Here is a 27,956-nt window from a genome sequence, read left to right on the forward strand (position 1 = left end):
AATGCAGCAAAATATTGCACACGCGTTGCAACGCGAAGAGAAAGCGTCTTGTTATAGGACAATACGTAATTCTATTTCCTGTAAGAGGTGCCTGGCTGATTATATTAGATCGTAACATACGAAACAGTCGCTTGAACGCTTCGTATTCTTTCGATCTGCGTTACGTTACTCATTTCTCCAACGTATTTCGTAATAATCTAATAAATTGTAATTTTCTTCTGTATGGATCCTTTCAACGTCATTCCGCAATATTTCTACGAAAAACGCGTCAACATATTTTCAGATTCGCGAAACGAACGAAAATGAGAATTCTCGTAGGAACAGAACGCTATAATTTCTCGCTTTTGTTTCACCAATGACGCGTACAACGGTGCCAGAAACAGGAGAAAAAAATATCTGTAACAAAGCAGATTCGTGTTTGCAAACGTTTTCAGAAGTTTCGTTCTTTTTTCTCTCCTTTTTTTTTTTAGGGGGCTTTTTTATTCTTCCTTTTTTTTTTTTTTTTTTTACCAACATTCCGTACGGTTCGAGTTTATTGGAGCGAGTCAGTTTCTCTGGATTCTATCTGGTATCTAGCCGAAAAATAAATAATGCATGGGGAGTGACTGCGATTTTCGACGAGAACGAATAGAAAGCGATGAAAATCGCCACGTAACCCAATCAGATACGTTACTTAACACTTTCTAATATTTCCTAGAATTTCGTATTAAACGATTCTATGAAATTAGACTAAACTTTTAAGCTACGGTACACCCGAAGAGAGAGAGAAAAGAGTTTGCAAACGTGAAAACAGATTTTATTTGGCAAAGCTGGCAAATTCCATCTTACGATATTTGGACGAATAACAGAAACACGCTGAATATCAAAATTTCATTGTTCGCAACATTGTTTCGTGCACACTGGCTACCGCTGGATAGATTTATTTGAGAATTTGTGGTATATCATAGATTTGCCAGAATTTATAGTATCGCAGGTATTATAGAATTTATGGTATTATGGGAAGAAGGAGGAAACGAGTGGAGCTTTCGGGAAGCATCGATCGATACCGTGCATTCTATAGCACGTTTGCTTTCAACCATTAAAAAAATCGATGGATAATAATTCGTAAAATCCATAAATCGTAAATTTCGTTGAAAGGAACTTTTTTCTCGACCATCGTAAATTTTCAGTGGCATCATAGATAGTGATCGATACGCGGAGGAAAAGCACCAAAGTCGGACGCAGATTTATGACAGTACGTATCGAAAAGAAACGAAAGAAATTATGAGACAAAGTAAAAACTGCCGCAGACAGGGAGAATGTGAAACTTACCCGCTGTATGGTGACTTGGACGAAACTGTTCGAATAACGTTCGAATTAATTTTTATGGATGTGGAGGAAATTTCTAATAGTTGGACGCAAATGAAAATATCTGTGCAATTTACGACGAGAGAATGTTCGTGAACACATGTTGAACGTTGCAACACGATAAGATAAACACGAATATTGTGTAATCTTTAATAGATTCTAATGATCTGAATGTGATAGCACTTGAGATAAACTAGGTAGCCGTGACGAATTATTCAGTTACAGAGATATACTACTTCGAAAATTGGAGTGCAATTGAATTAACGTTAGATCGAGATTTATCTACTTTACGAATAACGTGAAATTAAATTATCTGGACTAAGGTACGATTTAATACTTGTTTAGCGATCAAAGCGGAACTAATTCGTAAGACGATCTTTCGTAAGAGTTTCGTAAGTGAGCCACGAAAGAAAATTCTGTTAAGACGGAAAACACAGATACAATAAAATCCTCGGAGTCCTTTGTGAAAGATTCAACGCAGCTCCGTTTACAAGAGACAGATAGAGGGAACAGCAAGAAAGAATTCACTCGTTTAATCGTAAAAGATTGTGTTGCATTTGCCGGTTTACTTCGTACAAATACAATTACATTCGTTAAAATTTAATATCTACACAAATACACTGCGTACATTTCGTAGACGCACATTGACAAGGAGATTCCAATGATTCAATCCCTTTTTCTTTTTCTATATCAAACGCAATTGTACAACCCTATGAAGTATAAGTCAAAGGAGAAACATTGTCATCCCTTACACATTTACGCATACTGTATAAAGATAATAATATATACAACCATTTTTTGAATTCAGCCTGACCAGGATTCACGGTGACATCCGTCGTGACAACGTAAAATAAAATAAAAATCGATATCACATCTTTGATTCTTTGCAGTGGATTGTTAGTTGCATTCGATGTCTGAAAACGATGCATCAAGCTGAACTAGGAAAAAAGATCTCGATTGTGTATCGATCGACTTATTGTTACCGATTAACGTATGTACAATATTTAATTCTTTGTCTCCCTTTTGAAGCACTATTGCAACTTTTTACACAAAGAAATATGGAGTTATGCTATTCCATTCTTGAAGAATAGTATTTTCACAAGTGATTCATAGTTATTTAGCTATGATCCGCGTCGACATGACAGAAATTCTAACATTCAGCTAATCTATAGCACAAGAGATTCGTCAAATTCCCTTTCTCGGAACTTTTCCCGACTTAAATCTACAGGAATAGCGTTTCCCAAACCACCTTCGCTCACAAATTAATCACTTTGTACAATCTGGATTCTAGTTCCATCCTGCAAACATTCAATAGATCCCAACACGAATGACTGTTTCCAAGAAACAATTAATTACAGTTCCATCATCGATTTATTTACAATTAGCCTGAAAACCAACATTCTATGAAACATAGTTTGGGAAACGCTGATGTACTGGCACTTGACATCTTAAGAAATAAACAAAGTGCAGTTGGTTCAATTTCGACGAGTCCTACTGTATCTTTTTCTCGTCGATGGCAAGAAATAAAGTTATTGAACTTTAACCTTCGATGACGTTTGTTGGCTATTTAAAAATTATTCATAGGCCTTTAATATACGTTTCGTCTTCCGCTTAACATCAAATATGAACACGAAGGAATCGATATTTCAGGCAGCATAGATCAATTCTTGTTGCGCATCCAGTGGCATGGTTGCGTTTAATTAATTGCTTAAAAAATCGATAGACGAGATTCGTAGCTTACGGATTACAAGTTTCGTTGCGAGAACAACTATTTGTGCATTAAACGTTACATTAAATACTAGAAGATGACCGTCTTGAACAGATGAGCTCGACGAATAATTATACAAACTGCCTCGGCTAACGCGGCTCATCGACAAATCTTCCGCGCCTAATGCATTTATATCAAAGCACGAAGATAATTTTGCAACAAAACTGTCCCCTGCGGCTTATTTGTTCTTACGTATGATCGAAGCTAAATATTTATCAAGTTACCTGTTTGAGACGAGGCACTCTGTATAATAATCGAAAGAAATAAAAAAGATATTCGAGGATGACCATAGACGATGAAAATACATCAATGGGACATTCGTTGCTCTTGTTCTTTAGCAAGAGCAAATGTTCATATACAATTATTTTCTTCGTCAACGAAGAAGAAATGCACCTTTATTTAATTAAACTAACGACCTCGTGCTTTTTTTCCTGTTATTCATCGAGGTAGTCGTAGAAATCTGATATCGATCTTCGCAAAGCGATTTTCTTCCTATCTTCTTCGTTCGTATTTTTAAAGCTTCAAAATATTTGTTCGTGAATCTTACGCTATATCGATATTTTCTGCTACTTACAACGATTAAAACGAAGAGAAATTACCCAAGAAATATACATATAAAAAAGAAGGTACTTTCAAGTTTCAATTATCGATCAAAGATCATCGATCAGAGAATTTACACGAATGATCGTTACCTATGCTTTTGGCGACAACGACGTCCGACTTCGATTAATCGAGCAAAATACACTCTTGTTAGAAAGAAAGTATACAACGACACGAATTCAGAGACGTCTCAGTCTCGAACGATTAAGAGTTCTATTCCAAGGTCAGGACTAAATCGTCTCCTTCTAATCTCATTCCCTGAGTGACGTCCAGCGTCTTGATCTTTCCAGCTTTCGGAGCTTGGACAACCATTTCCATTTTCATAGCTGATAACACGACCAAGGCTGCACCCTTCTCGACCGAATCGCCTACTTTCACCCTGATGTCGATCACGGTGCCAGGCATGGGTGCTCCGACTTGGTTCTTGTCTCCTTTCGCAGCTTTAGGGTGTACGTGAAGCTCCTGTTTAGAAGGAGAATGGTTTAGTTGAAATTTTCGATCCTGACCACGCTTTTTGGTAGTAAGAGAGTACAACGATAACATAATTCAGGACTTAAAGTGTCGAAACGCGATTAAATTCTGAAAAATGTGACGTGAAATTCACCTTAACAGCCTCCTTGTCCTTGATGAACACAGATCTGAGTTGACCGTTCATTTCGAAAAACACCTCGCGTTCTCCATTCGGCGTGAGGTCTTCGGCAATTGCCAGGGTCTTAATGGCCAAGGTTTTACCCCTCTCGATCGTCACGTCGAACTCTTCTCCGACTTTTGCTCCTGTCAAGAAGATCCTCGTCTCTAATCTGTCCACTGGCCCAAATTGCTCCCGGAAGCTTAAGTAATCGTTCGTAACTTGAGGATAGAGAGCAGCTGACATGATGTCTTTGTTCGATACGTGCGGGTATGTTTCCTTTAGTTCAGATTTCAAGGCCTCGAAATCCAATGGCGGTAAACTTGCACCAGGTCTTCCTTTTACGCGTGGCATGTCTTTTAACACCTTTGACCTGTAAATTACAGTTATAGAATACGTTCGTTAACAAGAAAAAGACAATTTCTCTAACGCGTTTGTAAAGAAGACACAGTGCAGCAAACTTTAAGTTGAACCAATCTTTCAGATTAGAAAATTAAATTAGATAAAATCATTTATAGTTTAGTCGGATAATAACTTGTTGATTTACGAAGCGAAAGGGGCGGTATATTAATTTCACGTACCTGAAAGGTTCGGGGAATCCTCCGTGAGGTTCACCAATAGCACCTTGCAGGAATTCTACAACCGATTTGGGGAAAGACAGTTCCTCAGCTTTGTTCAGCACATCGTCAGCCGAAAGTTTATTCTGAACCATAAACTGCGCCAGATCGCCAACTACTTTCGAACTGGGAGTAACTTTGATAATATCTCCGAGCAACAAATTTGCTTCTCTGTAAGCTTTCTTCACATCCTCGAAAAATTCTCCCAAACCGAGGGAATAGGCTTGGAACTGCAAGTTCGTATATTGACCGCCAGGAATCTCGTTCAGGTAGACGTCCGCGTTTCCAGACTTCATAGTGGTCGTGCACTCGAACGGAGCGTATAACGTTCTAGTCTGTTCCCAATAGGCGGAGTATTCCGAAATATCCTTGAGATCGAGCCGCGTATCCTTCGGGGTTCCTGAAATTTTTCGAATTTTTCTTCTTCGTGGCACTTGGTTTTATTCCGAACAAGAGTCACCATAGTACACTCGTATCTTACTCACCGATAAGAGAGGCGACCACGGCACCCATGGACGGTTGACTCGTCATTCCGGACATACTGTCAACGGCAACGTCAACCACGTCAGCGCCGCTTTCTGCACATGCTAACATCGACGCCACTCCAGCCCCCGCGGTGTCGTGCGTATGAACATGAATAGGAACATCGGGGTGTTTCTGTCTGATCGCGTCGATCAACATGACAGCGGCTTTCGGTTTCAGAAGGCCAGCCATATCCTTAACCGCCAACACGTGAGTACCAGCCTTTACCAACTCGTCCGCTAAGTCCGTGTAGTATTTCAGATCATACTTTTTCCTGTTTGGATCGCTTACGTCACCCGTGTACGAAATCGCTGCCTCCACGATGCCTCCCGCTTTACCAGCTGCCTCCATACCTGAAATTTCGTTTCGTTACGTACATTTCCATCAGTTTCGTTTAGCGTTTATTTCTATCGAAACACTCCTGCTATTTTATTCAGCGACAGTATACGTTAATCTCTCGAGATTCATCTTACCAAAGAAAGACGTCAATGGTTCCCTCGCTACGTGGCCAGATCCTTTTTCTCAGAATCTTCTCAAAATCTCTACCTCTACACCCGATCTAATTAAACTATCTCACGCGCCTTTTAATTATTATTGTAAACAGTCGTGCAATGACTACGAATGACTATGAATTTTCTAAACATTTGTTCGAGCACCTTGTCAAGGTCCTTATCGAACCCTCGGTCCAGTTATAGACTACGATAAAGCTACAAAGCTATCTGCCATGATATCGTTAAGAAAACGCGTTGTCGTTGACGTATAAACGGATAAATTTCCGAGATTTGTTTCCCTCGACTTACCAAGAATTAGATTCGGCAGATAATTCAATGAATCGAACACCCTGAACACATCCATTCCAGTCTGTACAGCAAGTTCGCAGAATTTATAAACAACGTTATCGGGATAATTGGTGTAACCGACAGCGTTGGCGCCTCTCAGAAGCATCTGGAAAGGAATGTTCGGTATTGCCTTCCTCATGTCTTCTAATCGTTCCCAGGGACACTCGTGGAGGAACCTAAGAGCAACGTCGAACGTGGCGCCGCCCCAATTCTCCAGGGAATAAAGATTGTTGAACTTATGGGCGACGAATGGAGAGATCGTGAGAAGATCGTGCGACCTGACACGAGTCGCCAGAAGAGACTGATGAGCATCGCGGAACGTGGTGTCCATAAGAAGTAGCCCTTTGTGCTGTCTGACTGCTTTGGCGAACGCTTCTGGGCCTTGCTCCTTGTAAATGTGACGGAAGCCTTTCGGTGGTTCCAATATGTCTGAAAATTTCAGAGAAGTTAGTCGAAGATCGAAAAATTCGGAGGAACTGTAGGAAGCTTTCACATGCGGGTTAGTAAGCTTGCGCGTGCAGTGTCCAAAAAAAAGCGTTAGAATGAGATAAAGGAGAGATTGATCGAAGAGTAAACAAAGGAAAATGTCTCTTGTAAGATTACATAATACAGGATAGACGATGTATAATTGACTCATCTCAAAGTCCCCCCTTATTTTCGAACGATGCATCATCTTTTCTTTCGCTTTAGCAATCGTTTTATGGACGCTCAAGTATGAATGCTCTTAAAAGTAAAGTTCAACAAACTAAATATAATTGAGCAGCTGGAAGGTGCTGTTTGAGAAGCGATAGCGATAGGAATATATCGAATATATGGATAGAAAAAAAATGCGATTGAGGGGAGTTCGACTTTGTATAGTGTCCATAAATGACTTGTATCCAAAAGACTGTCCTTTCTTATCTTGTTTAAAAATTGTTGACAACGAAAATCATTGAGTTTATATACTGTCCACCCTGTATAATAGTTCATGTGTGTGTGCGTATAATGACACTCTTAATTAAAGTATCTCTGACGTAAGTAATAATGTCTTCTGATGTAGATAACCCGTCTAAATGGACGAGTACACTCTTCAAATCTCTCTCATTGATTGCTCTACCTTTGTTCATAACTAAAAACCGATCTACCTCCCTTCTGCACAATTTTAAAATCCATAAAATTATTTTCGATTTAAAGCATCGCTTTAATCTGTATTTTCAGGATTTCTTTTTAAAATATATTACAAAATTCCACTACTATCCCAAATTATATTGCCAATGCTGCTTCCATTTAAATCGCAACACGTAATTGTTGCCCATAAACAGATAATTAAATAAAACGTTGAAACTAAGTAACAGGTGAATTATTAAAATGTATATTTTCGAATGATCTTATTCCAATATTTTGCAAATTATTGCAAATATATAATATGAGACATTTTGCGTTTTCCATTTTCAATTGTACTGTTGGAAAATATACATTTATAGTCACCTTAATTTTTAGATCTACATGAGCAGTTTGAAATTGAAATCATATCTGAGAAACTAAGACACGTGCAAGCTTGACGTTCAATTTCGTTTTCTTTTTTCTTATTTTTTCTTTTTTTTTTTTTTTGTGAAATATTGACCGGAAACAATATTGATGGCTTCATTTGCAAACCACTCACGTAACGAACAGCTATTTAATTTAGACAAACGTTTTTCCTCTTAACCCAACGAAACCTCTTCCAATCGTACAAACCAAATTCCAATTCCAATTCCAATATTTGTAAATTACGGATTCCAATCGTTTCTGTAATACAATCAACGCAATAAAATAAATAAAATAAGAAGCAACGAAAATGTTTCAATTTTGACAAGCAAATATCCAATTTGTCGTATCTGCCCATTCTTTAGCTCCGTTCGAAAATATCATCTCTGCCCTTCCTTAACCAACTAACCATCTAATTACCAGTTACTTAAAATACGAAACTTAAGAAGATACGATGATACATCTTAAGGCGTACCTGGTGCGTCTGGATCATTGCTCTCTTCTGCAGCTGCAAACTTAGCAAAGTCTAAAAAAAATGGTCAAACAAAAAGATAAAAGCATGCGATAAACAATTAGAAGTAATTACGAGAAATGATTAATCTCTAAAAGTAAAAGTGACGAAGAAAGTTACTGAACGATTTCCTTGAATTGCTGCAAATTAGTGCACACCAAGAAGGAAGTTTTAAATCACAAATGTTTCTGTCACATCGATCTGTCTGTCAAAAGAAAACTCTAAAGCTACGTTATATAAAAATGGAAACACCATGCCAACAAAGTATGTTATAGAAACAAGAGTTTTTCCGTGGTTTCGTGTGTTGTAAGTATATCCGTGTGAGTATATAGCCCCAATTTTGAGATACACGATAGTATAGTGCGCAACATAAACTATTTGATAGTGTAGATCACCGATCGGTCTTTAATCCAGCAGACAAGCATGAAAAAATATCGAAACAAGAAGGTTGCTTAATTGCGAATACTACGATCACTCTTAGCGACCTAATAAAAATAATAAAAATACGCTTATGTTCTTTTCACGAAATTTACCAATCGTGCAATTTTTCCATTCTATCTTCGTTTACCGCGCGTGGATTTTAACATTAAAAATTATACACTAAATGCTATTGATATTAATTAAAAGAATATATACATATATATTAGGCTGTCTTCAGACTATCAGGATCCCAACTAAAAGGATCAATATGTATCGTCAATACGATATCGTCAATATTTACTGATAAATCGCATTTTCGTTGAGAATCTTGATACAATATCAATGACGATACCATTGATCGTCCAAGGGCATCCTAATAAACAGTACTGGAGTACTCGGTTGCCTATAGTGGCAAAAGGTCAAAGAAACAACCCACATACGAAACAAACGACAAACACCCAATTATCCCCTCACACACAAAAAAGAAATAGAAAAGATTTGCTCCCTTGATTCGCCGTCCCACACCATTGAAAGCGAACTTCTTTGCGCTTTTGCTACTTTAATCGTATCCAATTACGAAATCGAAGTAAGAAGTGATCCTAACAAGGAAAACCCAAGGTGACTGATACACGTCGATTTTGATGAATGTTCGCGCGAATGTTCGTTAGATCTACCTAAGAATTTACCCGTGATTCGTCCGTTTGTTATTTATTTAGGTGTTTATAAATCGCAAACGACAAAGGAGGATCTCAAAATATGGTTGAAATAAAAGTTATACCCTGTCTTGAGACTTACAAATATTTCGTGCAAATTTATAGATCTCAAGACACTAACACAGTACTCGTTTCGACCATCTTTCGTATATTTTTCGACGTTCACGATTTACAAGCACTTACATGGAAGGACTGGCTCGGATAAAAAGGTCGACAGCACCCTTAAAGTAAGAAACGGGCGCGGTCGAATTACGGCTAAATTGTCCGATGTGGAATTATGGCTAAAAGACAGGTCTTTTAGACTTTGTTCGTCAAAATACAAAGTTTCGTTAAAATCGACGCGTATCAGTCACCGAGGTTTCCCGTGAGTGTCGCGGAAACACGTGATCGGACATCTTGTTGCCAATCAGAGCTTCGATACAATACCTAGAGCGACTTGTGGGATGTGGGGCTTTATCTCGGCTGGTTTCAGCGGCGTCGCCAACGGGGTACTTGGTCCGTTCACCAGAACAGTACCAAGATAATTTAACAGCTTTTGAGCTCGATTCTGGCTCGGTTGGAACTGGAACAACTGCGGATTCTCGTCGATGAAGTACGTGTCAACGTTTCCATTGAGGAACTTTTGGTTTTCCAGCACGTTCAGAAGGAACGGGATGTTCGTTTTCACTCCACGAACTCGGAACTCACGGAGAGCGCGATTCATCTTCGCGCAAGACGATTGCAAGTCTCCTGCGTGAGCTATTACCTGAGAACATGAACGAGATTTCAACGAGTATTTATTGTGTAGCTCCGTGCGATACGATAGAGTTTTCTGACTGCGAAAAGAGCAACAGACAGAGCAACAGGTCTGCTTTCGAATCTATCTGTTCTCGATTATAATTTGTATAGATCTTTACCTTGACGAGAAGCGAATCGTAGTAAGGCGAGATAATTGCACCAGCGAATGCGGACGCGCCATCCAACCGGATACCCATACCTTCTCCAGAACGGAATACTTCGATTCTTCCGGTATCCGGCTGGAAGTTCTTCGCGGGATCTTCCGTCGTGACACGACACTGTATCGCGAAACCTTGTGGAGCGATCTTGTCCTGAGTCATACCTAACTCGGGTAACGTGATACCCTCGGCAATACGGATTTGTGATTGCACCAAATCGATTCTAAGAGAAATAAATTCGTCTTGCTTAAATCTATGTGCGAAATTCCCGTGAAAAATTACGAATTGATCGTTAGAACTACTTTGGTAATTCTAGTCTTCTGAATGACAAATTTACCATATTTACGTAAATGCTGCAACCATATGCAAAAATATAATAGATGCTTATGCAAATGTTTTTTCCACGTGTCTTTTGCATCGATATACGTACCCGGTGATCTCTTCGGTAACGGTATGCTCAACTTGCAACCTAGCGTTGACCTCGATGAAGTAGAAATTGCCGGACTCGTCGGCCAAAAATTCCACGGTACCAGCGTTCGAGTAACCAACGTGCTTTGCCAATCTTACAGCGTGTTCTGTCATCTTAGCCCTAACCTTGGGATCTAACATTGGTGCAGGGGCGATCTCAACGACCTGAAATTTTTATCTTAATTAACAGAACGACTCGTTAGAACGCACCGGCCTTCCGACACAACAAAAACTCGCGTTTCGAACGATTTCGCGATACCGTTCCGTTCGCACGATGTTTCGCGACGTTAACGAACACGTTGATCTAGAATCGTTCGATTCTTCTCATTTCCCTTTGCATTTTTCTTTCTGTTTTGTCCTTTGAATGCCTATTCCCCGTTTTTCTCTACGTCGTCCTCGTTCTTCGTGCAATACATGGAAACTGTCGAGTACGTAAATGCCATTTAAACGTCTAACAAATCCTTGACACGAAGAAGTAGGAGAATGATTTTTATTCAATCGCCTATTGCGAAATAGTACTCGATTTATCTTCGCGTATAATTAATAATTTAACCGACGTTAACAAACACAAACAAACGTCGATAGTTGCAGAAATACAATTTTGCAACATGTAGTACTGTATCGTTCGAGTGTTCAGAAATTGTATATAGTAATTTATGTAACGTTAGAATGTAACGTAATTTTTGCTTTAACTACGTAACGACAGCTTATACAACAGTACAAACGTAATATTGCAAATCATTTTCCTTTCTCGTAACGAAATTCTATCGATACGCATTTCACGATGAACGGAACGATCGTTCGATCAATTTCTCGAAATGAAATATTTTAACAATTTATACGCCATGTTTCTGTAATTTTTAATCATTCGAAAAGTTTTTCACGAAATTCTTCAAAATTTCAATTCGATCGTTGCTACAAATAACGTGAATAAATTAGCGTGTCTAAAAATACGTGTAATATGGATCAAAGCGAATAAACGATTTTATTAGATGAATGGCCACTGTCTAGAAACGGTTAAATCTTCTTCTACTGACCTTTTGATGGCGACGTTGAACGGAACAATCACGTTCATAAAGATGAACGACATTGCCAGCTTTGTCTCCCAACAATTGCACTTCGATGTGCCTTGGCCTCTCGATGAATTTCTCAATGAACATCGCACCGTTCCCGAAAGCGGCTGCCGCCTCGGAAGAAGCTCGCTCGAACATTTCTCGAACCTCTTCCATGTGTCTCACGACTCTCATCCCTGACCAAGTACAGAAAATAGACTTTATTTCGGAGTTTAGAACTCCGACAACTGAGAGAAATTTTACACAGAATATCACCGATATTCTCGTGAAACGAAAGTATATCTCTTCTGTAGAAGTTTATGCAATTTAATGAAATCGAAAGGATATCTTTACACATTGACAGAAATTACAGGCGTTTTTATCGAATATTTGAAACTTGCAATGGAATTTAATGAAAATTGAAAGCTTTCGAATCAGAATTTCATGGAAATTAATTATCTGCGAAAAGGTATTTGCGTCGAAAACTTGAAATATTTATACCGTTTAAAAGGTTTTTGCTCTACTGTATACTTGAACTAAATTCATATAAGTATATAGTTAACGTTAAATACATTCTTACCAAAAAGGTATAATTTTCCTCGCAGATAAGAATAATGCACTTGCGTTTATACAGATAAGGTAAAAGAGTTACGTACATGTATAATACCTAATCCGTTCTACATTCGTTTCAAGTTGCACGAAATGACTCAATCTTAATTGTACTACGAACATAAATCTTCTCTCGAGGTGACGCTTTTATTGAGCGTTCGTTGTGAATGCTGCTTCGTTCATCTCCGATTCTCATTAAGTAAATAGCATTTGGAATAAAAGTACAATGAATATTCTGTTTTGACTGCTTCCAAGTTATAAAACGATTCGGGTACTTTAACGAATCGAGATTATCGTACGAGCAATTATTTTCAGAACATGTGCAATATCGCGACCATCGAAAATTTTCCAAATATTTTTTCATGTTTTCACATCAACAATTGCTCGATTCTCGTGAAAAGGGACATTATGGGAACCAGTAGTAGTCAACGAAGTGTAATTAAGTTTGCTCATAAATCATACAGAGGAGAGAAACTGATAAACTTGTTCCACCGAGTGGATTTCACAATGAGTAGTTTTCGTGACGAGTAGACGTCCGCGGGAAAGAAGATGAGAACAAAAAAAAAAGCACCGGAAACACCAGATACGAATGCATTGGACGTTGCGCGTCCAGAGCATCAGCCTACTTTATCGAAACGTCGTTTTTATTTCACGACAGAAAATAACCACGAAACAAGACGCTGTTTTCTAGCCAGGGAAAATTTCATTTGTACGTAGAAATAGCTTAAACGAACGTTTCTATCCGATAAAGCGAAGTCCGTTCGATAAAATCCTACCTCTTCCACCTCCTCCGTAAGCAGCTTTGAATATCACCGGCAGTCCATGTTTCACACAAAATTCCATTGCCTCGTCAGATGTTGTTACTGGTCCGTCTGTTCCCGGAACGATCGGCACTCCAGCCTCTATCGCAGCCTGCCTCGCAGCTACCTAATCATTTTCAAATTTTTATGATTTATGCATAACTGGATAGTGGAATCTAGGAAAGTAGAAAGCCTGGAGAGGCGGTCTGGAAAATTTCCTTGCTAACGAAACATACTGCGAAGAAGCAGTAAATCGTCCGAGGAATTTCGAAAAGGAAAAGAATGACAAACAAGACCGAAGATAGGGATACGTGGTAATAAAACAGAAACAGAGAGAAATAGATTAAATAAATAGGCAATTAGTTAACTCAGAGACGATAGTAAGGCAGATGTTGGGTCCCGCGTGCTTCTCTCGGTTTGAAATGATCACGAAGGTTAGGACGAAGCGAATGAGAGTAAGGCGTATGGTAGTTCAGTGAAGTAATAGTATAATTGTTCCTGAATTCTACAGCGGTGAGTCGATGTTTCCAGTTAGCGTAGGTTTGCAGGTGAATAAATATTCTTTGCTACGCTCTTCTGATACCATTAGACCAGGGTAGGCGTGCGCAAATCGCCAACGATTAGGGGAGAAATGATTTTAAGATGACAGAGATTCTGGGAAAGGGTCATCGCGACGTTTGCATCGCTTAAACTTAATCTGTAAATTCGTGAGTCGATGCACAACAGTAGATATGATAGGAATTGTAAACAAACTTTTCATTTCTAGGCTGATGAGGCGTAGATTAAATAAATAATAAAACTAATATAAGTACAATCGACACTGAACTAACGAATGAGTAGAAATGGCAGAGAAAAACGAGTAATAAATTAAAATACCGGGTTACCAAGGATCGTTGCAATTTTATTAATATTCCAGAGTTTGATTTTTTTAAGAAATCGTACCTTGTCACCCATTTGTTGAACGACTTTGGGGCTAGGACCGATAAATCTTATTCCAGCGTTGATCACCTCCTGCGCGAAATCCGATCGCTCCGACAGGAAACCATAACCAGGATGAATAGCGTCGACATCGTTCTCTTTCGCGATTTTCAGGATCTCCGGAATATTTAGGTAAGCTTGAACAGGTGGAAGCCCTTTTCCGATCACGTAACCCTCGTCGGCTTTTTGTCTGTGCATTTGCATTTTGTCCTGCTCCGAATAGATGGCCACGGAACGGATGCCCAGTTCGGTACATGCTCGAAACACGCGAATGGCAATTTCTCCTGCAAGAACAATAAATTTATTTTGTTACAGCGGTATTACTCCTCTCTGAAATCTTTATTTCGAATTCTCATTTCGTTCGATCTTCATTAACCCCGCTGAGGACGCACGTGCGATTAAATAGCGTGCACGTGCATCATATTCAAAATTACGAGAATACCGTCGTTTTCGTACACCGATTTATCGCACGGCCTTGTTCCGTAAAATGATGCAGCCATCGATGCAGACATTTCATCAAATGTAAGTTCTCATGGAATTTATGAACGTGCTACGAGCATAAAGGTAAAACATTTGACGTTCGAGTCGTAATTCGTAACGTATGAAACACAGTTTTCTATCGAGCCACATAGTTTAATAGGATACTTAAATATCCATAGAAGCGTATGTTAATAATTTCTCTAATACGTGTTGCCAGTAAAACAATTTGCACAAACATGAACCTAACGTTGGAATATTTATAACTTGTTAGCGCGTTTCGCATGGCCTGAAAGATGGCGAAGAAATTATTATCTAAGGAATAACGCGTACTATTTTCTTACATTTGTATGCACGTTTGCGGTAATTCTTCATTTCAAATGCGCATAAATACGTTCATCGTAAAAAACAACGATAAAACCTGATTTTGATAAGATTAGCGCAATATTGCCTGAATCGTGCAACTAGTAAGCGAATTAAATTTCCAGATATAATTATCTTTGAATACACATCGTTTTCTAATCTCGAAACTTGAATCTTTCCTACGACAAACAAAGAGTGTGATACTACGAAGAGAAATATCTCGTTTTTCAAAATATTCATTTTTCATCGCCACAAAGATACGTCATCCTATTGATTGGATATTAACGACGTTCGTTATCAAACGTAGACACAATAATGCTCGCACAGCAATCTCAGTCTCGTGATTTATATAAATACCTCTTTAGGACTCTTCTGCCAAAGAACGCGAACTAAATAGGTACACTCTCTATGTTTAAGACGAATACATGGCGACACCGGTGTCCGCTTCTCGCTCTACATCGCTTCTACAAAATTTCCTAGCATCGTTAGTTTATCGCTTACTAGAAATAATCGAAACCGATAATTGCACTGGCAGTGGAACGATATAATAAATGCGAATTGCGATAGAAGAAGAATTAAAGCAGATTGTTTAAACGGCGTCCAATATGTTAATCATTGTTAATCTCGAATTATATAAAGATAAAACGATCTTATTAATAATCCCTGTTTTGCGTTGAATTATGACATCTTTAAATGATTTATCATTAGTGGGTCAATTACGACTCGAGCTAAAGATAGACACGTGAATGGCTTGACTTCGACATTGACGTTGACAATATTTAGACGAATAGATCGGTTCTAGATATTGCGATAGCGATTTATAAAAATTCGATTATATACAAAGGAAAGGTAGCATCGTTTATTTAGTCCAAATATTTTGTATGCGTTCGATCGAATAACCGGAGAAACTTTAATAACGAGCATTGTAATCTTTAATTAGTAATAATATCTCTATTGCCTTGCAGAGTTACATAAATTTATTGAAATAACGTGGTTAAATCTTTGTTTATCCATCGCTTTCTCGCAATCAGTAGTTTCACACCCCTGAACTCTGACATCAATTTTTTAAATGTATTCGTCCCGATCTGAATCATGCTTGGAGACTCCGATTATTACGAGCTGACGCTACAAAATAAATTACAAAACTAACACCGTGTTATGAACCGCGTTATACGGCTTGAAGCTGGAACAGATGAAACTGTTAGAAACGAAAGAAGGCGAAACTCACCTCGATTGGCGACGAGGACGCTCCGGATTGGTTTGTACTTGATATCGCTAGCGAAACATCTTTTTGCAATTTTATACACTTGCAACACGTTCCTGTGTTTGGTCAGTGCGTATCTAGCGCGTGAGGACTGCATTTTTACGATGTAGAGTCGCGTGGGACACTTTCACCAAACGTAGATCAATTTACACTGTTCGATTAGAATCTCCTCTTAATCTTAAGTACCGCGTTAACTTCGTTAAATATCTCGCCTCGATATATCCTTCCAAAGGAACTTTTAACCGCAACAACGCCACTATAGCCTTTGCTGCTCTTGAATAATAAAAGAAATATTTCTCTTTCTCTCTCTTTCTCTCTCTTGCTCCACGCGGAATTTATCACTCTTTGTTATCTCTTAATCGAAACACACTGTTTCGTATATGTCGCTCCACGCGTCTCGATGTATCGTAAAAGTTCGATTGCAACGGCTGGAAGCTGCACCGGCTGGAAGCTTATCGAGAGTCCGGCGTGGAGTGATTGCCAGCTTTCTGAAACAATAGATATTAAAGTTCGCGCGTGATCAAACAAATCCTTGATATAGCGAGCGGCAGAGTTCAAAACAGTGGTTACTGACGTCATTTCGAGGTACAGTAAGTAAAATTATTATTAAATATTTCGTCGTAAATTGTTACCGATGACAGGGACACCTGGACAGTGTTTGCTTTTAACGTTAAATCATCGAGTGCTATCCCTTAATTGTTAGTCGTTCACTGTTAATCATGCGAGATTGGTTTTTTACGAACAGACTTTTCTCTGCTAGGTGTTTACTTGTCAAGGAACGATTTCATACAAGTGCAATCGATACAAAAAATAGAAAATTGATAAGAATGGTGGGGGATAAGATTAATCGGAAAGGATCAAACGTAAGAAAAGCTTGAAATTATTTTACAAACTTCACCGCACGATGTTCTGATGCACTTTGCGCGTCGATCATAACGAAACATCGTGAGTCAGACAGTTTCTTAAACCATAGGTCGATGCCAAGCAAAACGTATACAGAAAATATTTTCTACTGGAAACGATCGCTTGACTTTCGGATCGAGTACGATAATGGAACAAATGAGTTTATTATTAGAATAACATTAGACGCGTACTTTGAATCGGCGATTCTCAGCCTCGGTCGTCAACGCCGTTACACGATACTCTCCTCTCATAAATAAAGCCCGGTTAAAGTCTCCTTCTGAATGTGTGGCCTTGTTGTATGTAAACCGCCACGAGTATAACGATGAATAAATTAAAACGACGAATTCGTTCTAACCATCGAAACGACGAAACGAACACAGATTTACGATCTAGTATGTATACATTTTCAATGTTTTGCTTTTGACGAATCAATTAAGGCCGAACAACTTGGGATTTTGTTTTGGACTATTTTTAAAATCGTTACAGTGACTCTTTGATCATTCCGATGCTAAATATATTCCGTAGTAGAAGATATTTTAAAAATAGCCTAACTACGTGAATGTTTCGTGTCGAGTTAATGTTTATGAAAGAACATTATATTCTGCCTAAACCACTTGTTTCCAATCAATCAGAAAATATCGCCGTGTAATCGAACAGCGATTGAGAATTGTGTAATCGATTGTGCAATCCCTTCGACGACCTTGTCTGGATTTCCATAAATGGCAACCAGTCCCCGAGATCCGATTTCAAAGTCAGAGATCACCGATCACGACACGTCCATATTTTTTAATACCTTGACATTGTAAATGCTCCACTTATTTTGACCCAGATACTCTTGTTACGTTCGTTTAACCAAAAGTCAACGCAAAAGCTCTTAATAGGGAGACCCGACGAACGAATTAAAACACAATTTGTATGAAGATTAGAGATGCGATTGAGTCGTTTTGTTCGACGAAACAGAATGATATTTCTGCCGTAAATCTGAAACGCAAATTTTCCAGACGAGTCGGATATTCTCCGTTTCGTCTGAATTCACACACGTCAGAGAACATTTAAATTTAATACACACGTGCGAAGAAACTACGAAGCAGCATTGATTCGTTCAATTGCACGGTGAATCGTGTGCGTGAAAAGATCGCTGCATCTCTTCCTCTCGACTTTCTTCATGCTCCACCGAAATGGGGTTGTTCGCGTGATAAATGAAAAAAATATTTAAGAAGCTAAGAAGATAAACGTGAACGATGAAACGATAAAAGAAAAAATGAATCGCGTCTTACGATCCTCCCGAGAAAGAATCGATGCCAGTTGATTCTAATGCCAATTTTTATCGTTCTTTGACATCGTGCGTTTTCCAGAACGCATTTCTTGCGTAACGCGTAGACTATGAACCTCAGACGAGACAGTAATTTGCAAACGTAACGCACTCGATACATACGCATAAATTCATGCGTTCTCTGGCTAAAAAAATAATCACGAACCTATCAGTCTTAATTGGAAATAGCAAATGTAAAACGTTTCAAACTTTTTATCTGATTAATCCTTCTGCTCAGCTTTGTAAACATTTGCACAACTATTATTTACATCGAATGACTGACAACTATAATTACTTACGTTTCACGAACGATGTATAAATACTTCGAAGATATCACTTTATTTTCTATCGAATCATGGAACAACATCGAATAAAATATCAACAGATAAATTGGACATTGTCGAACATTAAAGCTAAAGCGAGTGCGTCAAATGCTGTATGTCGCTGGGCAGGACATTGTACGGACTTCAAACGCGATTCTACAAAGTTCTACGCAAATTGGTCCGGATAGACTTTATCGCGAAAAGAAATGGTTCTCTACTCAACATTTGACTCAGGTAAAAGGGTGCGTGCGCATTCAATTTTAGAAAGGATCGTCACCAACGTGTGTCGATATATGTGTGCGTGTGCGTGTGCGTAGAACATATCGTATTAGACGTAAAAACGTACCATGGTCCCTTCAGCCTTTTGCGCAGAGGGGATGCTATTGAATGTTATCCCTCATTCTCGATACTATATATGGAAGAGTGGACGAAGGAAGAAGATGGATGCTTTTGATCGTGTTTACTTTATATCGTACTTATGGAATTATATTCTACATATTCATAAGAACGTAACTGGATCGCTGATTCTATAAAAGAATGTTGACATATCGTTGATTGAGTAGGTAGGTAACATTAAAGTATAATTTTAAGCACGTATATAAGAGCCACTTCACGACAGGGAGGGAACACAGCAAAAGGAAGCAAAAGCCAAAGAAGGATAAGCGTTAGATATAAGTAAGAGATGTAAACCGAAAGTCGTCCAAAGCCAAAAGACACGGACTAAAAATAAATAAATAAAATAAATAAAATAAGAGCCGCTTCGTTCGTTGAAACAGAAAGTCTTATCTTTGAATGATATTATAATTCTTGAATTATTATGAATCATAGTTGACAATGCAGAAATAAAGTCACAAACTTCTGCCAGAATTCAACAGCGTTCTAAATAGAACAGTCTTGTAACATAATGTCTCCCCCCCCGTTCGCCAGGAAAATTAAAATAATGATTCGTGTCATTGACATGTATAAAGATGCCATATTGCCAGTGTTCAGTTTGAGGGGTTACATAAACGATCAATAAAATATTCTATACAAATAATTAATATCAAAATTTTGCCCATTTCGTAGCTATTTCGTACCTTTCTCGGCATTCTCGTTCCTATTTAGACATATATTACTTATAAATGTATGTACGTCTGTTGGTTGTATAGAAGCTGTTTAAAAAACACATTAACGTTCGATCTCTATGAATGTGCGGATCGATGAGTCGGACACGTCGTATTGCCAAGATTTACATATGCATATAGGAGATACTAAACGACAATATAAGAGCTCTTCGACCTTGCGCAAAATCAGAAGGAAATACTCAAAATAAGTCTCTTATGTAACTACCGCGGCAGCGATTTAAATTTCATTCGACAGAAACTCGTTGTCTCCGGTTTTTATGCTTTTCGCGTTCCTCTTGCTCCCCGATAGAGGCAAAGGCAGAAATGCGCCGCTTGATTTATTTAAAAGTTGGAAACCGAGAATTAGAAACAGAGATGATCGTTACCTCTTCTATTTCCCATTCGACTTAGCTTCTTCTGTCGCTATTAATGCGATGACGGAGACGTAATAAAGTAGCACAATGATGCACGTTACTAAAAGAATCCTGGGAAACTATATTTCATGCTGTACAACCGTAAGACGATTTGCGAGTCGCGTTAGATAATCTCTCGCAACGATATCTGTTTCTATTATTTTTTCTTACAATTCACGTACATCGCTATATCAATTTACTACGACGATTAAGAAATATCGAACATGTAATTTTCATAGTAATCTCTGATGATTGTAGTTTTTTTTTTTGTAGTAACAAATACGTCAAGATACAAAGAGAAAGTTGTATTATTGTACGAACGAAGCCATTCAAGCGCGTTGTTAATCGACCTTGAACGTAATATTCTGTCCAACACATTAAATTGACGCGTGTCGTAGAATAGGCTCTATCATTATTGGTTTCTCCCTTTCGAAACAGCTTCAAATTTCGCTTCAATGTCTATCCAATACTTGTACAGTAACGTATTTGCATTTTAATTTTTATCTTACGATAATCGAAGTAAAAATAAATTTCCTTCGTCGTTCGAACGAACTTTCCGTAGATAATGTAATACTATTACGTTGCTGATACCCTTACGCTATTCGTATTTACTAAATAATTCTTTGAATTGTTACAAAAACCATTGATCTGTGAACATATTTAAGAAAAAATGAAATTTATCTGGTGTTTTAAAATCTAAAGTTACTCGCGTGCACCCGTTGCCGCGATGGCTGTACACAATCTCCGTCTATGTGTTTATTGGTCAATGACCATTCAATAAGTCGTCAATTTAATATTCGTTGAACACGTCACACTGAAACTTAAGAGCCGTTTTCGTTTTACATATGGTATCTATCGCGAGAAACAGCGTTTTAAATGTTTATTTTTTAAATTCTATCAATTTTCTTCGCTACTTTATTTTTGTGTTACACATTGTGTTATTAATAACTTCCTTGAGAAGTTGTTTACGAAATATATACTTCATTTATCAAGCTTTCTAGCTCTAGGAATTTCACTCCGCTTCAGAATTTGTCGAATATGCCTCTAACGTACATCAGTGTGACTGCTTTTTTTGGAACGATCGATTAGATAACAGCGAGTAAAATCCATTCTTGAAATACCTCGAGATTAGTGTACCGCGTGCCTTCTGGAAAACAACTTCAATAAAGTTGCGCGAACAACTTCAATAAACCTACAAACTATAAAACTACTTTGTGCGTTTGTCACGCAGTTGCAAAACATCCGCTGGATAATCTACCGAACTACTGACCTTTCAACCTCGTTGCACACACGGGCTTTTTTTATTCCCAACTCTGTCAATATAGGTACTAATGTCATATGGCATATAATTAAAATAATATTTATAATTTCAAACGATCTATAGATTTTCTATTCACGTCCATTCACGTCACTCGTAATAATTTTGTTTCGCACGGTTGATCGAAATAGAATCTTTGATCAATTTTTAAATGAAAACAATTGAAACGTTCATTCGTTGATTACCGTCCGCGTCTTATAAAGCAGCAAAATTTCGAAATATTTCCATTTAATTCCCATCGTTTCCACATATTTTGATAGCGATATATGTTGTTTGCGTTACTACAGCGTTGCTATTTTTGAAACAATCTGTCGTTTATCGGTATTCGTAATATGGAAAATGTAGAGATTACAATGCGTACTTGTTTCCTTTAGATTAAAGGAGTAATTTTCCGTAAGACCGAATGAATGGTAAAAATTGTATAATTTTATCAGATATATCAAATGTATTAGCATTAAAAGTTAGGTCGAATACATGCAGGAAAGGTGTCATGTTCTAAAGAAATAGACCATAATTGACACTAATCGTGTCGCTCAGAGTATCTGGTAATCTTTGTTGTGCTGGCTAATCAAGTCAAATATACGTCCTTGTGGTTTAATCGGAAGTGAAATTTAAATGGATATCTATGCGATACACGTCGCTGTCCAAAACATTATGTCGTCAAAGTCGTTATTTGCTCAACCATATCAAATTCACTGGAAAGATCGAACGATACAAATTATTGGCAAAATATACAACTAGGATAAATTAAATATAAGTGCAAATGCTGGCAAACATCAAAGTACGAAAGTGAAAACCACATGTCGCGATTTTTTTCAAAATGAACAAAAAACAATTATCTGTTTGGTCTTCTATTCCCATACGTTGGTCTCCCTTATCTACATCGAAGACTTCTGCGTCATTGATATGACTTCTTAATTAGTCTATCCCTATTTTCCATGTTATAGGACTTCATCAAATTAAACTCGTTAAACGTTGCTAAGATTGTATTTCAACTAAACTAGTTGCGGTACGTCATTGTGTTGCGATGTGAATATCTATATATATATATATATATACTAGCGAGAAATAATGAAATAATTGCAAATATCGATCCTACAACAGCGTAATGTCAGAAACAGTTGAGCCGCGAGTCATATACAGGGTGGTTGATAACTGGTGGTACAAGCGGAAAGGGGGTGATTCTACGCGAAAAAAGAAGACGAAAATATAAAATAAAAATTTAAAAAAATTTTTTTTTAATTTTTTTAAAAATCTACAGTGAGATCCGTTATAACGGGTCGTGATAAAGTGCACGCGTACCGAGCGAAAATTCAAAGTCGATTTTCTCGAAAACAAAGCCTCGAACGAAAAATTTTGTTCTATATTTTCGACTTCTTTTTTCGCGTAGAATCACTCCCTTTCCGCTTGTACCACCAGTTACCAATCACCCTGTAGATTTACCAGACATTATTGAACAATGTTTATTATTCTGTTCCGTGCCATTTCAGAAGAAATTTTATTCTTCGATGAAGCAACGAATAGTAATAATAATAATATTATTATTAAAACACGGTGTACGATTGTTTTACAACTGGGAGATGAAACACATTGCAATATACAACACAGTACAATAGGAAGTACGATGAACTTTGCGATTGCACGAAGTGGCACACAATGTAAAACAAAGTTTAATTTCACCTATTACTGAAACTAATTCTACTGCACAAAGTGGAAATTTGCATCAGCACAGTGATTCCTTTACGAAGCGAAGGAAAATATAATGGCGAAAAGTATTACAAATTAAAAATCTGTTTGCATCGGAGAATAGCTACGTCTTTCGCATAAAAAACATTTCATAAGTAATCGAAATAAGGAGAGAAGCATGTAAATGTCCTGCGATAATGATATTACGCACATATAATATATTATAATTAAACTCAAGGTTTAACTCCAGTAATTTGAATTAATGTACTTAATTAAGGTGTTAAAGCTGAGCTACTATTTCGCAACAAAACACGTTGGTGCGTGTAACATCCAAAGTTCGTTATTTATCTTTTCCCTCCTTACAACATAAGCCGGGGCAAGATCGTGCGAGATCTCATGTATTAAAAATATAGATATACAGAATTTGGAAAAATACTGATATCGTTTGATATAATCGTACGATTAAATTTAAACTGAGTTAATTAAGACTTTGTTAAGACTGAGTTAAATTTAGACTTTGTTAGAAAACAAACAACGATTCGTACGAATCTATTCAACGAACGTTGTACACTACGATCCTTTCGTAATCGTTAGACCATAAATGTCTATGCGAATTCATAATTTATAATCATGGCTAAAAAGGTGGAAGCTAAATTCATCCTTTTCATTCGATTTTTTCACTCGTTAAATATTATGACGAATCTTATGGTTCACATTGTAACGCTTATCGTTTTTATCGCCTCGCGACTGCGTTTGTGAGTCCAACGGCGATTCGATGCTGCAAAATGATATCGATTTTTAAGATTAAAAACACTGATCCGTCAGTATTAAAAGTGGCCAGATGAAAACTAAGCAGACCGACTATACGAAAGAGTTATATTAAAGAGCGGGGTGATCGTAGCTAACGATTTCAACGTTGGTCCGAAAAAGGGGCGTCAACTGAATCGATATTTCTAGCAGGCAAGTAGGGAGGTAGGAACGTTAACCGACTGTTGAGGGAGCACGTAAACGTTCCTCCTTGAGGACTGTCTCGTTCGTTTTGGCACAGTTTGAACATCCTATACGATATATCGTCAGGATTATCTAGTTCACAGCGATATAGTGCATCATATCGGAGAAGGTAACCGTCAAATTGGACCCAGTGAAAACTTGTTTCTTCGAGAAAGAGAACGATGACTCGTGTATTGGAATTGTCGTGGATTATTCTTTGGACGTTGCTACGCAACCTTCGTGTGTATTCGGCCAGTGAATACGCGTTAATGTACGTGTGTGTTAATGTGTATATATGTTTAAAAGTACCAGAATCGTTGTTAGCTTCTTGTTGACTGAAGCTGACAGATTGTGTTGGTCAGTTATTTCGTAAAGACGACCCAAGAAGTAACGCGACTTTTACCAAACTCATAGACCTGTACATTTAAATCATCCACTAGAAGGCTCGTCGTTACCAATAACAGATTTTTTTACGATAAAGCACACAATTCGTCGACGTAATATTCGTGAAACGGTTATGGAAGATTGTACGAAAAAAAGAAAGAAAAAACGCGCTGGTCACAAGAGAATAAATAGAACGACGGACAATGCGCAAAGCGGGGAGAAGAGGAAGACTGCGGAAAATGATGCGTCTCGTTTGATTGGCGCCTGCACACGCGCTCTGTAATTACACGTGCTCTAGTCGTCGTATTCATACGCATACTGCGTCAATTAACACACTTGTGCGTATTTGTCGCACGAATTGCAGGTGTATCAGAGATGCAGCCGCGATACATCAATGTTTAACCAACGCGATTAAACGTCAGTGAATGTAATTAACGATCTTACGTTGCCAAATATACGATATAAACGTAATAAGACATGTACCGAGGGAAAATTTCAGTAAAAACGTCTCGAAGGCTACTGGGAAAAATTTTGACTCGAAAAGGAACAAACGCGTAAACTAATGAAACGCCAGGCGAAGCGTGTGTTTGTACACGCGTTATTAATCTTCTTGTATTCGCGTTGTTGGTACGTAATTGTCATTCACCGATCGATATTTGTCATTGGTCTCATTGAGAAAACAAGCAATTTGTTATCGGAGGAATGATACGTCTGATTATCTAACCGTAGTTACGCATAGGGTGAATTAACTTCTACGTAGAGACTTGAAAAATCTAAATCTTCAGCATCGATCAACGAACTGTGTGTTACGATTATCTTAAGAATTACCAAATTATCAAATTACGACTCTCGTTAAAGTGAAGTAATACAATTTGTAGTACATACCATAGGTTTTTTTCTCTAATCAAGCAACAACTATATTGCAGCCATTGATTCATTAAATAATTGCTTTCATTCATCGGCATACTTGAATGCAGAAATTCCACGGATAGATGCGATACAAGTATAAGATAAGGAAAATTGAAGATATAAAAAGATAGAAAGAGCTAGCAGTTTCTATTATTCGCTTTCATCTTCGTTGGTATGAATCAAAAACAGTTGACCTAATCATCGTGCAATATTGTTTACGTTTCAAGCGCCACTAGATATGTAACGTTACATTTTCGCTAGCTATTCACTAGCGCTTCTAATATATCAGTCGAATTCTGTAACCGATACGGGAAAAATATATGGACGGAGTGGAAAAAGGACTGCATACATGAACACATTTAAACAACATGCATTGCAAATTCTGCGCACATTGGCGTCGATATATAAATATTTATGAATTGATACTTCCGAATAGAAATTTAAAAACGTAATTTAAGGAATGATATTCGTGTGTGGACGTCAATTACAACGTCAACTCTAGTGTGGTATACCGAAGTTAACCTTATAATTGCTCTCTTTAATGTTGCAAAGAAAATATATAAAAGAATTAGAATAAATAAAACGACGTGAATGATATGTATCACAAAAAAGCACCGAGAATTTCAATTCCCGGGAAAACCCTGTAATAAATTTCGAATGACTGTATTAATTAAACTTATATTGTCATAAAAAGTTAGTTTCTCGTCTGTACAGATTAATTGCAAGATTAAAGCATTTCGATAAGCGTACGAAAACCAAATCTCTCTTCTTTAAAGGGGAGATCGTATCGCTGAAGAGTTATTCTGTACATAATATTTTCCTATATGAAGGCAAGAAATGAAGTTACGTAATAAAAAATTATTTTATCAGATCAAAGAATTGTACGCTCCCATTCACTCACGAGCAGCTTCGATCGCTTTAATTCCGTTAACTCGTAACGATACTAGTTGCCAAATTTACGATTAAAGTAGAGATAATCGCTTGCAATATTAATCTTTCAGCTCGTTGACATCGGAATTCTAATTATAAAGAGATTTTAGTTGTTCGAAGTTGTTCGTAATAATAAAAATATCTAACTATAGAAACAGAAAGGCAAGAAAAAATTGATTTTCCAAATCTGAAAGAGCATGTCCACGCTCGAGCAATCAACGCGGAATCTCGTGATCTTCGACCCTGCATCGAGACCTCGTTGATCGACCATGACGATTCACCGAATTATTACATAAACGTCCTAAACCGTCATTCGGGGTAGATCATATGGCCAGAACGTTCGTAAATGTTCGTTTCGACGACTCTTTGACGTTCGATTCTAACGAGTTTGTCACCGACGCAAGAATTACACAACACGTTATCCCTTCTTATTCTCACTGTGCATTAAAGAAAAAAAAAGAAACGCACGAAACAGAGACCCCTCGATGGTGCATTCGACGTTGGTCGATTTCGAATTGTTGCCAGGATTTGTGCATCTATGTTTACCCGAGACGGGCGTGTTGTAATCGCGGATGCGCCAATTTGAATTCGGTCGAAAGTGGTGTACGAATAAAAATGCCAAAAATGTTGGTACACGCGCGGCCAATCGGCGCATCTCGAACCACAGACTCTCGAATCGAGAGCAGCGAACCGCGGCACGATAACTCGCGTGGGTCAATTTCGTTGTTGGCGCAGACCGCGAAACTCAGCACGCACGCAAATCTCAAGCAAAGCACACACACGCGTTGTTTCGGCACTGCAATCGTGACAGCCAAGGGATTTCAGGTTTCTGGGCCAGCTTCACTCGATCATTTGCCGGCGACCATGAATTGTCAATAATTCATTGCCGCGCCGGGAAATACTGTGCACGGAAAGATCGAACGCGACGCAAACGATTGGAAGACGTAACACGGTGAAAGAGACGAAAACACGTCGAATCTCATTCAATAATTCGGTGTACTTACGGTGTTGCACGCCGGGGACAAGGTAGGCCAGACCCCGTCCGGCTGAAGTCTAAGCCGCAGTGAAATCTTGAAGCACGTCGAACTGTTCTCGCTGGTACACGCGTTCGACCTCTATGGAAATAGACAGGCGCGATTGGTATACCAACCTGCGCCTGCTCGTACCGTGATGCGCGTTTCTACGGACGACCGACGGTGTCGCCAGCTAGCGGTTACGCCGACCGAGGAATAACCTTATCACAAGTTGGACATATTGTCTGATAGTGT

The 27,956-nt window shown here is 38.2% G+C and overlaps 1 protein-coding gene across 2 annotated transcripts; it reads right to left on the bottom strand.

Annotated features, from left to right (window-relative positions):
- Positions 1 to 1,865: 1,865 nt before the first annotated feature.
- LOC117233613 (pyruvate carboxylase, mitochondrial) lies at positions 1,866 to 27,850 on the bottom strand. 2 transcript variants are annotated; one of them, XM_033494086.1, is made up of 14 exons: positions 27,693 to 27,850; positions 16,382 to 16,905; positions 14,278 to 14,597; positions 13,312 to 13,462; positions 11,912 to 12,123; positions 10,837 to 11,039; positions 10,368 to 10,629; positions 9,898 to 10,216; positions 8,303 to 8,353; positions 6,283 to 6,750; positions 5,446 to 5,835; positions 4,925 to 5,360; positions 4,320 to 4,716; positions 1,866 to 4,177 (listed from the first exon to the last, which is right to left on the bottom strand). In XM_033494086.1, exons 2-14 carry the CDS (start codon positions 16,512 to 16,514, stop codon positions 3,929 to 3,931), a joined length of 3,591 nt encoding a protein of 1,196 aa, XP_033349977.1. In that variant the 5' UTR covers positions 16,515 to 16,905; positions 27,693 to 27,850; the 3' UTR covers positions 1,866 to 3,928. The 2 variants fall into 2 exon arrangements, with proteins under 2 accessions (XP_033349977.1, XP_033349978.1); XM_033494087.1 differs by lacking the exon at positions 8,303 to 8,353.
- Between the last annotated feature and the right edge of the window lie 106 nt (positions 27,851 to 27,956).

Source organism: Bombus vosnesenskii, unplaced genomic scaffold (assembly GCF_011952255.1).
Source record: "Bombus vosnesenskii isolate JDL3184/JDL3185 unplaced genomic scaffold, Bvos_JDL3184-5_v1.1 scf7180000013297, whole genome shotgun sequence".
NCBI classification, from domain to species: Eukaryota; Metazoa; Arthropoda; class Insecta; order Hymenoptera; family Apidae; genus Bombus; species Bombus vosnesenskii.